Below are 12,959 nucleotides of genomic sequence, written 5' to 3' on the forward strand. Positions count from 1 at the left end.
AAACCACCTGGGTCCAGAGGCAGCCGGGAGCGAGTGAGATGCGGCGTGCTTTCCCACAGACCCTCGAAGTCCTGCGGAGGTCTGGCGGAGGCCCGGCGGAGGCCCCGCATCTCCTGCGGGGGAAGGTGGTTCTTGAGGCAAGGGGCCTGGGGAAGCCTAGGCGGACCGCGCCTTCCGGGAGGGTCTCCAGCCCCAGACTGGGCCGCACAGACCGCAGGGCAGGAGATCCTGGACCAGCGCTCGGGCCCTAATACCCCGAACCCCCGGTGCCCTCAGCCTGGGGGTCCAAGCGGGTCCCACCGACCGACGCCCCACCCCCTGTCCTGCAGACACTTCACCAAGAATTTGGGGGGCGGTCCTCATCCCTCCGCACCCCGGCTTGTGCCCCCCCCCAGCTCTGAGCAGCCCGCGCAGCCCACCCTCCAACAGCCCGCTCCCAGCAGGGCTGAGGGTCGCCGGGGGCAGCTCCACGAGCGCGGTCCCCTCCCGGGGTGAGCAGGAGCGGCCGCCCCCTCGGCCCGGGGCCCGGAGGACTCTCCGTCGGGCACTCTTGTCCATGGGGACAGCTCGAACCCCGGCCAGCTCCCCAGACTCCCAGGGCGGAGCAGAGGAGGGTCCTGAGGCTCACCCTCCCCCGAGAGGGGCAGGAAAGCCGGGAGGAGCCTCTGGGCCGCCAGCGGGGACCCCTGCCCCAGCTCTGCCCTTGCCGACCCTCTCCCCGAGATCTGCCCATCATTCAGACACCTAACTCCAGGGGTGTCCTACCAAAGTCCTAAACTGCGCAGTGCCTTAGCCGCTCTGAGTGGACCGCTCTGCCCATCCCCCAAACAGCCATTTTGCTGCTCAGAAAACACAAGATGAAGACCTCAGGCTGGCTCAGGCATGGTCTACTTGGAGACATCAAAGCTGGGGATGAGCCTCCCTCCCTTCTGCAAATCCCCTGGCCACTTTGCTCAGCCCTAGAGAGCTCACTGGCCATCAGATAGACGTGGTGCCCTTCCCCAGGCATGAGCAACATGAAGGAGCATTCTGGGAGGAGACCTGGATGAGACCAGGAAAGTGCCCAGGGACACAGCCCGAAAAGGCACACCAGACAGAATGGGTCTTCTCTCTTGCTGTGTGTTGCGCACACCTAGGTGTGTGTGTGGAAGTATATATGCACCTGGGGAGGAGATGAGGGGGATGCACACCTGGTGTGCGTATGTGTGTGTGCGCCTGGAAGGATGGGGGGGTGTGTATGTGTGTGCATATGGCTGCACACACACCTGGCCCTGTACCTGTGTGTTGGGGCAGGAAGAGCCTACACCTGAGGGCTTCTATATGAAGTCGGGAGAAAGAGCATCTGCACCCAACGCCCCTTTGCTGGGTGCTAGCTCTGGGTAACTATGTGTTAGACTTAGGGTGGGTGGAGACAGGTCAGTAGGGCAGCTGAGAGACCCTTCTCAGCCCTCAGCGACAGTCACACCTGCATCTCTCTGCTCTTCCAGGGTGCTCAGAAGGAACCTCCCCACCAGGGAGGGCCATGAGCAACTCCACTGAGATCCTGGTAACAGAATTCATCTTACTGGGCTTCCCAGAACTGTGCCACCTTCGGGAGCTGCTTTTCGGGTATTCCTCATCATCTACCTGGTGACCATCCTGGAGAACCTGGTCATCGTGGTGACCATCCGAGCCAGCCATCAACTGCACACGCCCATGTACTTCTTCCTGGCCAACCTATCCGTGTTGGAGACCCTCTACACCTCAGTGACCGTCCCCAAGCTGCTGGCTGGCCTCCTGGTGTGGGCAAGGACCATCTCCTACTCGGGATGCCTCACCCAGCTGTTTCTCTTCCTCTCGCTCAGCTCCTCCAAGTGCTTCCTCCTGGCCACCATGGCCTGTGACTGGCACCTGGCCATCTGTCGCCTGCTGCACTACCCAGCCACCATGAACTGGAAGCTCTGTCTGTACCTGGCCCTCAGCGCCTGGCTGGGCGGCTTCCGGGCCTCTTTCGTGTCCATGGCTCTCATCTTCCGCCTCAGGTTCTGTGGCCCCAATGTCCTCAACCACTTCTTCTGTGACATCTCACCCCTACTCTGACACCTCGAAGTTTTGGACTTCGTGGCAGCCCTGGCTGTGCTCGCAACCTCCCTGCTGGTGACCATGGTCTCCTACGCACACATCCTGGCCACAGTGCTGAGAATCCTGGGATGGGCCGGCCGCTGGAAAGCCTTCTCCACCTGCGCCTCCCACCTGGTGGTGGTGGCCACCTTCTACGCCACCACTATTTTCATGTACGCCTGGCCTCACACCACCAGCTCCTTCGACCTCAACAAGCTGGTGTCCGTGGTCTACTGAGTTGTGACGCCACTGCCCAATCCCAGCATTCACTGCCTGCAGAATCGTGACATCAGGGAGGCTCTGACCAAACTCCTCCGAGCCCCGGTCCCTCCTGAGTGCCAGCTGCAGGAGGAAAAGTCCCAAATGCCCCTCCTCTCATCTGCTCACAGCCTCCTGCCCGCCACCAGGCTCTCTTCCTCTGCACCAGAGCTGCCAGGAACACAGGGTGCCCACGAGAGCATCTGGACAAGCAGGGGAAATGCCGGAGCTTCCTGCCACTTCTCCCAAGAAGCATGAGCACCTGAGCGGGGGACCGCTCCCCAGCAGGGCCATCAGCCAGGAAGAGTGCAGACCCCGGCTCACAGGAAGACCCCTCCTCACTGTCACTCCCTTCACCACCTGGGACATGGCCAGTTTCCATGGTGACCAGCCCCGCTTCCTGCCCTGCTGGGCCCCACCTGCCCTGTCCCTAAGCCCACCGAGATGGCCTCCATTGCCTAAGGTCTGGCGCCTAAGAGCAGATTCTGCAACCAACCTCAGCTGGCTGGACAGTGGACCAAGTGTCCGGGCAAGGCCCGACGGTGCCATAGGCCACACATTTGCCACCTTTTCTCAGAAACAAGAATGTCATTTGACTTACAACTTGACGGGTCTAGTGAGTAGATGGCCTACCCATACCTGGCTTTTCTGCCTCTTCTTTGTTCTCTGGCACTTAGGGGCAGAAATTGGGTTGACCCAGCATTTTCCTTCTTATTGGGCTATTGTCCCTGGTCGGGGTGAGTGCTTCTTACTTGATCCCATTGCTTCCCACACTCCAGTCCCTCCCCTGCAGTGGCCCCCGGTGCCATGTGTTTGGTGTGTGCCCTTGGAGAGTACCCATGTATCTGCAAACATGTCATGTTGCTTGGCATGTGAGAGTTTTAAATTCATGGAAATGATTTGGTGCTGTAAATATTCTCTTATTGCGTTGCTTTATTATTTTGAGGTTCTGCAATTTAGAACTGTGTTGTCATCTTGCTAAATTTAACCTTTTATCATTAAGAAGTGTTACTCTTTGTCTCCAGTAATGCTTTTTGCCTTCCTCTGTCAGGCTTCAAGCCGACTCGGTCTGACGAGTACAGCTGTGTTAGCCTCCTTTCCCTTCTGGCTGCTCGTGTGACACGTTTTTTATCTGTGCCTCTTGGCTTCTGACCACCCGGCTGTCATCAGCTCTGCAAACCACACTTCTGTGTTGTCAGCTGCTCCTTATGTCTGTGGAGAAGTCAGCTTATTTTTACTCCTTTTAGGTAATTGGGTTTCCCCCACTTCCGGAAGCTTTCAAGATCTTCTAACAAGACGTTTGGTGTTTGGTTGCCAGGGTATTGTTTTCTTTGTATTTATCATGCTTGGAATTTGTGATGTTTCTAGAATTGTGCTTTGCCTCATTGGTTTTTTAAAATGGTCAGCACTGTGCCCCTAAACACTGCCTCTGCCCCATTCTTCCACTGCTTCCTTTTGGTTCCCCACATCCATGTGGGGTCCGTGTGGGGTCCGTGTGGGGTCTGTGTGGGGCGGGCCTGCTGCAGCGTCCCCTCTGCCCCAAGAGCACGTTGTATACACTTGCTTTCTCTCTGTGTTTTCTTCTGGATATTTTCTTCTCATCTTCCAGGTTACTAATTCTCCCTGGCCATATCTAACCTGCGTTTTTAAGTGTATTTTTTCAGTTCTAGAATTTCCGTTTGGTTCTTTTAGTTTCCCACTCTCCATCACATTCTCAATCTTGTTCTACTCCTGTAGGCATGTGTAAGTTCCTCCATGAGTCTGTTAGTGATCCTCTTGTTTGTCTGTACTGCTCTCTGTTCCTTGCCAAGACTAGGTAGTGTTATTACCATGACCTTTTATAGCATCTTAATATCTGACAAGGTGTCCTTCTTCTTTGATCTTGTTTTTCAAAATGAGTTATATTAGTACTTTTTTTACTTTTCCATATGGACTTTAGAAACTCTTGGGTTCTCTATTACTTTACTCGGGCTGCCATAACAAAGTACCATAGATGGGGTGGCTTAAACACCAGAAATTCGTTTTCTCGTGGTTCTGGAGGCTGGAAGTCTGAGACAGCGTGTGGGCAGGGCTGGTTCCTTCTGAGGCCTCTCTCCTTGGCTCACAGAAGGCCACCTTCTCCCTGTGTCCTCACATGGCTGTCCCTGTGCATGTCTGTGTCCTGATCTTTTTTTTTTTAAGATTTTATTTATTTATTTGACAGAGAGAGACAGCGAGAGAGGGAACACAAGCAGGGGGAGGGGAGTGGGAGAGGGAGAAGGAGGCTTCCCGCTGAGCAGGGAGCCCAATGCGGGGCTCGATCCCAGGACCCTGGGACTATGACCTGAGCCGAAGGCAGACACTTAACGACTGAGCCACCCAGGCGCCTCCCTGATCTCCTCTTCTTATAAGGACACCAGTCAGATTAGATCAGGGCCTGCCCTACTAACCTTATTTTACCTTAATTACCTCTGTAAAGACACCGTCTCCAAATACAGTCACATTCTGAGGTTCTAGGGGTCAGGCCTCCAACACAGGAATTCGGGGTACAGGATTGTGTGTGGAGCAGCAGTTCTGAGCCTCTGGGGATCTAGAGGGTCTGATGGAAGCTGAGAGGTCACGTCACATCAGGTCACAGTTGAGGAGGTTGTGGAGTCATCAAGAGAGCCTGGTGTCTCCAGGCGGAGAGGCTGGGTGGGATATCCACAAAGGTGGATAACAAGATAGCACCATTTCAAGAAGTCCCAGAGTCACATCCGGCAGGGACTGGGAAGGCCGACTGGGTGTGGCAGTGGGGTTCCAAGTACCCTTGCTGTGGAGGGGCCACGGTGAGGGCTCCCCAGAGGGATCTGAACAGTGGCACTGCAGAATGTTAGAAGGTCACCCATTATCTCCTTTCCGGATATCCTGGGGCCCTGGATAATCATCCTCTCCTCTCTGGGCCTCCCCGGTGAAAAGCACTAGACGCCAGGATCTAGAGCATTCCGCGGCCCGTGTCTGGGACACATCGCCTGGGGCAGGGATGAAGATGGGGAACGGGAGAGGGTGCAGAGGGTGGGAAAGGGGTGGAGTGTCCGAGGGAGGGGGAGGAGGAGGGGTGGAGGGAGGATGGAGGTTGTGGGGCGCTGTGTGCAGCAGAAATGGGATGGGGTTGGGTGCCCACTGGGTGATGGAGACGGAATGGGGTGGACGTGTGTGGAATCAGGAGATGGGGTGGGGGGCTGGCGCGGACGGGGTGAAGGTTAGGACGGGATGCAGCGAGGATGAAGGTGCTGGGAAGCGAGAGGGGCTGAGCGCTCCTCACAGACTGCCTCTTTCTCCTCCCTTCCCGTCTCCCGGGGGATGAGCCTCCGCGTCTGCCCGCCCCCAACCCTAGGGCGGAGGCCTCGCGCAAAATCCAGACTCCGCGCTCGGGTGCAGGGTCTCCACCACAGCCCGCTCCTTCCCGCTCTGCCGCGGCCGGTGAAGCGGCCACTCCAGCCCGCGGTTCTGAGAGAAGCCTGTGGCAGGTAAGGCCGGACGGCGGGATCCGAGCGCACCGGAAGGCTGGGGCGGGCAACCGCGGGGCTGGGGATGGAGGCGCCGCGAGAGGATCGGAGGGGCCCTGGAGAAGGGTCGAGCCGCCACCCGAATCCCTGCGCTCAGATTAGGCCCTGCGTCGCGTCCCGGTCCCCCGCCCCATCTGCTCAGCCAAGCGGGGGGGGGGGGGGAGCATGGCGCGGGGGTGGGGCGGGAGGGAACTGTGCCCTGGGTCCGGGCTGCGGGGGCGGGGTCTGCACTGTGTCACCGCCGCGCGTCTCCGCGCCGCCCGCGAGGCCAGAATCCCCTGCTCGGGCTCTGCCCCCGATGCGCGCTGCCCCAAAGGGTCTGGAAGAGGCTGGCAGAGGCACACGCTTGGTCCTTTCTCCAGACGGTGATCTGGATCCTTGGGGGCGCTCGGTCCCCGAGACTGTGTCCTTCAAATATATCCCCCACCCCAATGTGGCCTCTGGTCCCGCCAAGCCGTGGAGGCTTGGGTCGGTGGTCCCAGGGCAGCCCAGGATATGGGGCCCCCTCCTCCAGGTCTCAGCTCCCCGACCGCAGGGTGTTCACCACCCCCCATTCTTTGCTCCCACTTCAGCCCCAGGCACAGAATAACCCCCAGGTGCTCAACCCTCTCACCCTTCAACTCAACCCTTACTCGTCACTGAACAAGACTCCCACCCTCTCTCCAGGCCTGAATGCCTAATCCTCCCAGCCCACCCAGGCCCCGAGCCGGTAGTCCAGATGCTGGGGGCCCCTGTACTGCCAAATGCTGAGTCTCCTGTCCCCAAGCCCTGAGCCCGTTGGTCCCCCAGGCCTGTGTCCAGGCCGAGCCCCCTGGTCCCTGAGCCCCTGTCCCCAGGCCCTGAGCTCCCTATCCTAGGCCCCTGAGCCCCCGCCCCTGAGCCCCCTGGTCCCTAAGCCCCCTGTCCCAGAGCCCATGAGCTCTTGTCCCCAGGCCCTGAGCCCCTGGCCTCGAGTCCTCTGGTCCCCTGATCCTCACAGAAGCTGAGGTCGTTTCCGCGTTTTACCGCAGGTTTGCTCCGCAAAGATGAACTGGACGGCCGCGACTTGCTGGGCTCTGCTGCTAGCCGCCACCTTCCTCTGCGACAGCGGCGCGGCCAAGGGTGGCCGTGGAGGGGCTCGCGGCAGCGCCCGGGGAGGGCTGCGCGGGGGCGCGCGCGGGGCCCCGAGGGTGCGCGTGAGGCCGGCGCCTCGCTACGCGGGCTCCTCCCTGCGCGTGGCGGCGGCGGGGGCGGCGGCCGGGGCGGCCGCGGGCCTGGCCGCGGGCTCCAGCTGGAGAAGGGCCACGGGCCCCGGGGAGCGCGACCTGGAGGACGACGAGGACGCGGCACCGGGCGGCAACCGGACGGGCCAAGGCTTCTACAGCTACCGGGCATGGACTTCGGGCGTGGGGCCCACCAGCAGCCCGTGCCTCTGCCTGCTGCTGGGCGGCGCTCTGGGCGCCCTGGGGCTGCTGCGGCCGTAGGCCGGCCGGGCTCGAGGCCAGATCTGGCCCCCCGCCGGCGCCCTCCCCGCAGGCCTCTCCGGCCGGCCCCTGAGACCGCCAGTCGCCGAGCGCCCTTTCCCACCGCTGCCCACCGCCTCCGACCCAGAGAGCCTGTCCTACCTCTCACGCACCCGGAGGCTGCGTCCTGTTCTCCGCCCTGCCCAAGTCCCTCTCCAGCCTCCCCATTTCCCACCCGACCAGAGGACCAGGGCCCATCAGTTCCAGGATGCCCCACCTACCGCCTGGAGGTCAGGGTCCTCCCCAGCCAGAAAGGCGGGTGCCTGTGCTGCCACCCTGGCCAGCAGCCACCGTCTCTCCCGAGCTGCCCAGAGAGATGTGCCAAACCAGGATGTTCAAGCCATTCTGGCTCCCCTGACCCCATCCCAGACACTTGAGGAGTATGGACAGTGCTGACCACCAGGCAAAGAGGCGGGCCCTGAGGACCCTGGGGCCCTCCCCACAGAAGCAGCCAGAATGGACCAAAGGACTAGTGGCTCTGGGGAAGAAGAGAGGTTTCTCTCAGGTTGTGCTGTGCCTACCACCTGTCCAGAAGAGGCAGTCTGGGAATTTCAAGGCCCAGAGCACCCCTGCCCCACAGCTGCCCCACAGCCTTGCCAGCCCACCCTCAGGCCCAGAGGCGCGCCCCTCCCTGGGCACCCTCAAGACTAGGGGCCTCTTGCGGCCACTTTGCTCCCGCTTGAAACAAGTCACTCTCCTTGGGACCTATTTTGGGGGGAAAACCACATTGTTTAAATTTCAAGAGCTTTTCATTTCCTTTGAGGTTTAGGTTCACATTCTGGAATCAGTGCTCGCTGGTCCTCAGGGATGGCATGACCACTCCCCATAAGAGCCCTCCCCAGGGACAGCCTGCTTTTGCTTCAAGCAGATCTGTAGTTGGCGCCTTCCCCCCGCTCCGCCCGAAGGAGAGGGCAAGGTGTGAATGGTGTGAATGCGCAGGTCAGATCTCAAGTCAGAACCAGCAACCAACACGGCCACAAGGCAGGTCCCTGGAGGTGGGCAGCAGCGGCCGGGGGCCGACCCAGCACCCAGCAAACACAGACAGATGTGAGAGTATTGGGCTCAGCAAAAGAAGCCGGGAAGCTGAGCCCCCTCCAACAGCTGTCTGAGCATCTGAGGCTGGTCTGGGGACAGGAGAGACCCCCAGAGAGGCCTCTAAGGAAATGCCAGGCGGGCCTTGCAAGGGTTTGCCTCTGGCACCCAAGCACCCTCTGCAGAAAGCCAGCCCTTTGCTCGTCAGGCACCCAGAGGCCCATTTCCCTCGAGCCTCGGGCCTGGGTCACAGTCCGTGAGCTCAGCCCTGGGGGCCTTGGCTCCTTACCACATCCTCCACCCCACATCCCACAGCAGGACCATGTCCCAGGCCTGGATCCTCTGGATCTCTCCCTCCTTCGGTGCTCACTGAAAGCCTCACCTGCTGCTGGGCTGCCTTCCAGAATATGCCCTCACACCCGCCCCCAGCCCCCAGACCATGGGGCCTTTGGACTCAGCTGATGGACACCAGCACCTCCCGGGGGCGGGGGTGGCCGGGAGGACCTGCGACCTCTGCTCTCCCACAGCTGACACCCAGGTCTGGTTAGGGTGAGGGTCTCCAAGCTACCAGCAGACCCCTGGACCAAGCATCTCTCTCCAAAGACCAGGACCCAGAGCTGCAGGACACAGCTCCCTGCATCCACCTGTACTCACAGTGCCGGCAGACTCGGGGTACAGCAAGCCCAGTGCCCCTCCCTCCGTTCCAGACCAAAGACCAGCAGGCTGTGGCCTCGTGGGCAGTGTGGCCATTCTGCCACTGCACCTGCAGGCAGGAGAGTCTGCACAGGGACTCGGGTCTACCTGAGGGGCTGGGGCGTGGGCCAGCCTCTCCTGCACGCTCACAGGCCGCACGGCACCCCGTGGTGGGTGGGGCAGAAACAGCATTCTCAAGTCAAGAGTTTATTTCACACACCAACCTGATTCCGGGAGTGTGTCTGGCCTTTGGCACCAACACACGCTTGAGTTCTTCCCACTCTACTGGTCAGGGCCAGCAGGAAGCAGACAGTGCCCAGGGCGGGTAATCTCAGGAGAGGTCAGTGTGTGTGCTCCGGGTGTGGGCACCTTCAGGAGGGGAGGTGCCCTGCGGAAACTCAGGTGTTTCCAGGAAGGCCAGGCCCCCACTGGACACAGAAGAGGCGAAGCAGCTGACCAGGTCCACCCCCACCCCCTTTCCTTCCTCTGCCCTTTGCTGGAATGCAGCCTGCTAGGTCAAGTTCCCCGGGGAAGAGTCCCACTGTCCTGTTAGCTAGAAGGTGCTCGGAGGCAGTGGGAGGCTCTGGAGTCCCCACTGACCACACCAGTGACCCTCGCAGCCTGTACGCAGCTGGGGACAGACAATCCTTGGGTCCTGCCACGGCTCTCTGGACCCTCCTGTCCATCATGTGTGCACATTTTAGTCGTGTCGTGAAATAAACACTCTGCTGGCAAATAGAATTGTCTTTATTGCAGGACCCAGGACACTATCAAGGACCTAACACAAGAACCCTTGCTAAGTGGCTCATATCCCAATTTTTCTTGCCGAGAGGGGCCTTAACACGTGGGCCCAAGCTGCTACTGATGCACGACAGATGAGCCACCAGCAGAGACAGGCTTTTGAAATGTTTAAATTACAGACTGTCTTCTCACCTCCTAAGAAAACATCAGCTTCTCCTTAAGAGATACTCAGCGTGTGTGAGGCACACAGGGACAGCTCAGAGGTGTCAGCAGCCCCGATGTCCAGACTCCGGGCACCGTGCCCTGTAACCAGCAGCTGGCCAGGCCCGGAGGGGCAGCAGGTACCGGCTCCTTCCTAGAGACGAGACCTGAGTACTGTACAGTGACCAGCATGGAGATTCTGGGAAAGGGAGTCCCAGGGTCAAATTCTTGGCTGTGAGGGCCTGGGATGTCCCGATCTCTGGTGCCAAGGGCCAGGCGGGAGTGAGGCCCCTGCCAGCTGGACTGGTTCAGGGGTGTGCCAAGGGGGGTCTCTGCAGGACATCCCTGTCCAGCATCACTGGGCCGAGCAGCCCGCTACGGAAGGTGCGGAGGAAGTCTCGGGCTGCCGCGGGGTAGTTGGGCTGGATGACGTTCACATCCCCTGGGGGAGACAAGACAGTCTGGGGAGGAAGGCACCTCTGTGCAGGGCAGACCCAGGATTCAGAGGCACCCCTCCCTGCCCGTCCTCAGGGACTGACGGTGGGTACCTGTGGAGCTTGGGCACCAAGAAAAACCACAGAGTCTGGGCAGTGGTGCCTGACCTCAGGAGGCTTCAGAGGGGTGGGACACAGGGTGTACCCAGCGCGAGGCAGGGCCTCCCTGAGCCCCCTCCTCTGCAGCACCTCCGTTTCCAGAAAAGCCACATGTGCCCGCAATGTCCTCCCCGCCAGTTGCAGCCCGCTCACAGGCTGGTTCTCCAAGCCCAGCCCGGGGCCGAGGCCTCCACGTCTCACCTGTGCCTGTGAGCACCTTCACCTTCTGCGTCTTCCCCAGCCTCACAGCCACCTGCTTCAGCACCCCGGCTATGTCATCACAGGCTGCGGCCAGGCCGTAGTGCTGCACATACCTACACGCAGACCAACGGTCAGGGAGGGGAGCCACGGCCAGGACCACGGACCCCACCGGAGCCCGTCGCTGCAGCATCCACCCCGTTCCTGAGCAGGCCCGGGGCCTGGAGCCCTCGGTCAGCACGGCAAGCCACTGGAGACACTCAGGGCCTCTGGGCAGCCGCACGAGGTCAGGGACGCCAGGAGCACCAGCACTCTCTCCAGTGGAGAAGGAACGAGGTGTGCTTGGCGTTTTTGCAGCCCTCGGACCAGCACACTGAGCACCCACCACTGCTGAGAACTGCCCGGTGGCTCCCGTGAACTCCCTGTCCCACACAACTCCGGCTCTGGGCCTGATGAGAAAGGCCAGCACAGGGCCGGGCATGTCTGACCCTGAAGGGCTGAAGGAGACAAACCTCGTCCACAGACAAGCACCTCCCCGAACCCTGGGAGCCGGGAAACTCCACCCTGGACCGCCTAATGGCAGAGGAAACGGTGGATTTGCCTCACGGTCCACAGTGGAGGGCAGGGCTCAGCCATGGGGAAAGTTAAGACATGGACTCAGCCCCCATGTGGGCATTGGAGTGCCCATCTCAGAGGGCGTCTGAACGCTGTGAATGCAGGTCCTAAGTCAAACTTCTGAGGGCGGCAGCCCCACGAGGCCCTCTGTCCTGGCGACCTTGAGAGCTGTCCCCAGAAGAGCACTCCCACCAACACAGCCAAGAGCTGCCGCCTGCAGGGACTCTAGAAACTCTCTAAAAACATTCTCTAGAAATGCTGCAGGACCGCAGATGCCCAGACTCCCACACAAATGATGCAAAAAAGTAAATTTGAAATTCTACTTCCATGCAAAACAGAATAACAGCAACTGAATTTACCTCCCCTGAAACAACCAAAAACACACAAAAGAACGGTGTCCAAGGCACCAGACATCAAGCCATGAAGAATGTAAACGGACACCCGCCACTGCCCCGCACGGCACCTCCTGACCCCACAGAGCCCAGGAGGTTGCTGGAGCGGAGACACCACCAGCCGAACCAGAGGCCAGAGCTGCCCAGAGAGAGAATTCTAGAAATCGGCCAACCTCTATATTTAGCAGAGGAGGGCTCAGCACATGTGAGAAAGGAAATTCTCCAAAGCCAGAGGCCAGGAGAGACCCCGAGCAGGGCAGAGGGACCGTGCCCAGCGCTCACACAGAGCCAGGAGCAGGTGGATGGTACACAGGGCAGGGGAGGGCACCGCCCCACTTGGGGCAACAGCTCCAGACCCATAGGTCTGGAAGCAACCATTTCCAGACAATCATCCCAAGCAAAGCTCAAGGATTTGTGCAGGAACCTAAAGATGCCCATCATCCAAAGAGACAAAACGCAAAATGCCCAGCAGCCAAGCAAACATTATCAAGCATGGACAGTGGGGAAACAGACTCACCATGAGGAGAAAATCAGTTAGTAAAACCGCCCCAGATGTTAGGGTTAGCAGAGATGTTAGACCAGTTATTGTAACCATAGTCCACGTGGTTACGAACTGAAGTAGAAACACAGAAGATGTGACACACGCTAGAGACACACACTGGTGGGTGTGAGCAGCAGGTCAGACACGCAGGGCTGCAGGCGCGTGGCCAACACGTGGGCAACAAGTCCTAAGGACGGGAGAAGGCAGAAACTGAAAACACAGGAAGAAATCATGTTGACAAAGATACAAATGTAGGGATCCGAAGGGGTGCGTGCACCCCGATGTTTATAGCAGCAATGTCCACAATAGCCAAACTGTGGAAAGAGCCAAGATGTCCATCGACAGATGAATGGATAAAGAAGAGGTGGTATATATATACAATGGAATATTATGCAGCCATCAAAAGGAATGAGATCTTGCCATTTGCAACGACGTGGATGGAACTGGAGGGTATTATGCTGAGTGAAATAAGTCAGACAGAGAAAGACATGTATCATATGATCTCACTGATATGACGAATTCTTAATCTCAGGAAACAAACTGAGGGTTGCTGGAGTGGGGGGTGG

General features: G+C 59.4%; 3 protein-coding genes and 1 pseudogene across 6 annotated transcripts in view; 2 read left to right on the top strand and 2 right to left on the bottom strand.

Annotated features, from left to right (window-relative positions):
• Nucleotides 1-6,939, bottom strand: part of LOC102727382 (olfactory receptor 287-like) — a 29,654-nt gene extending 22,715 nt beyond the window's left edge. The window contains 1 exon segment of the mRNA XM_081823256.1: nt 6,863-6,939. The gene's annotated coding sequence lies outside the window, so the exon portion shown is untranslated.
• LOC102750481 (olfactory receptor 6B9-like) lies at nt 1,366-3,155 on the top strand (annotated as a pseudogene).
• On the top strand, nt 6,911-9,853 carry SPRN (shadow of prion protein). Its single transcript, XM_081823257.1, has one exon. The coding sequence runs from the start codon at nt 6,911-6,913 to the stop codon at nt 7,346-7,348; it is 438 nt and encodes a 145-aa protein (XP_081679383.1). The 3' UTR covers nt 7,349-9,853.
• MTG1 (mitochondrial ribosome associated GTPase 1) overlaps nt 9,842-12,959 on the bottom strand; it is a 16,048-nt gene continuing 12,930 nt past the window's right edge. For all 4 annotated transcript variants that reach the window (XM_081823254.1, XM_081823253.1, XM_081823252.1 and 1 more), the window contains 2 exons: nt 10,849-10,961; nt 9,842-10,496 (listed from right to left, as the gene is read on the bottom strand). In XM_081823254.1, the coding sequence (XP_081679380.1) occupies nt 10,363-10,496; nt 10,849-10,961 (247 nt within the window). In that variant the 3' untranslated portion in view covers nt 9,842-10,362. The remainder of the gene's footprint in view (nt 10,497-10,848; nt 10,962-12,959) is intronic.

This window comes from Leptonychotes weddellii, chromosome 6 (assembly GCF_054177405.1).
Source record: "Leptonychotes weddellii isolate Sample4059 chromosome 6, ASM5417740v2, whole genome shotgun sequence".
Lineage (NCBI taxonomy): Eukaryota > Metazoa > Chordata > Mammalia > Carnivora > Phocidae > Leptonychotes > Leptonychotes weddellii.

What these genes read in the sequence shown, in the direction of transcription:
- SPRN (XM_081823257.1), top strand. Translation starts at nt 6,911, where the DNA reads ATGAACTGGACGGCCGCGACTTGCTGGGCTCTGCTGCTAGCCGCCACC.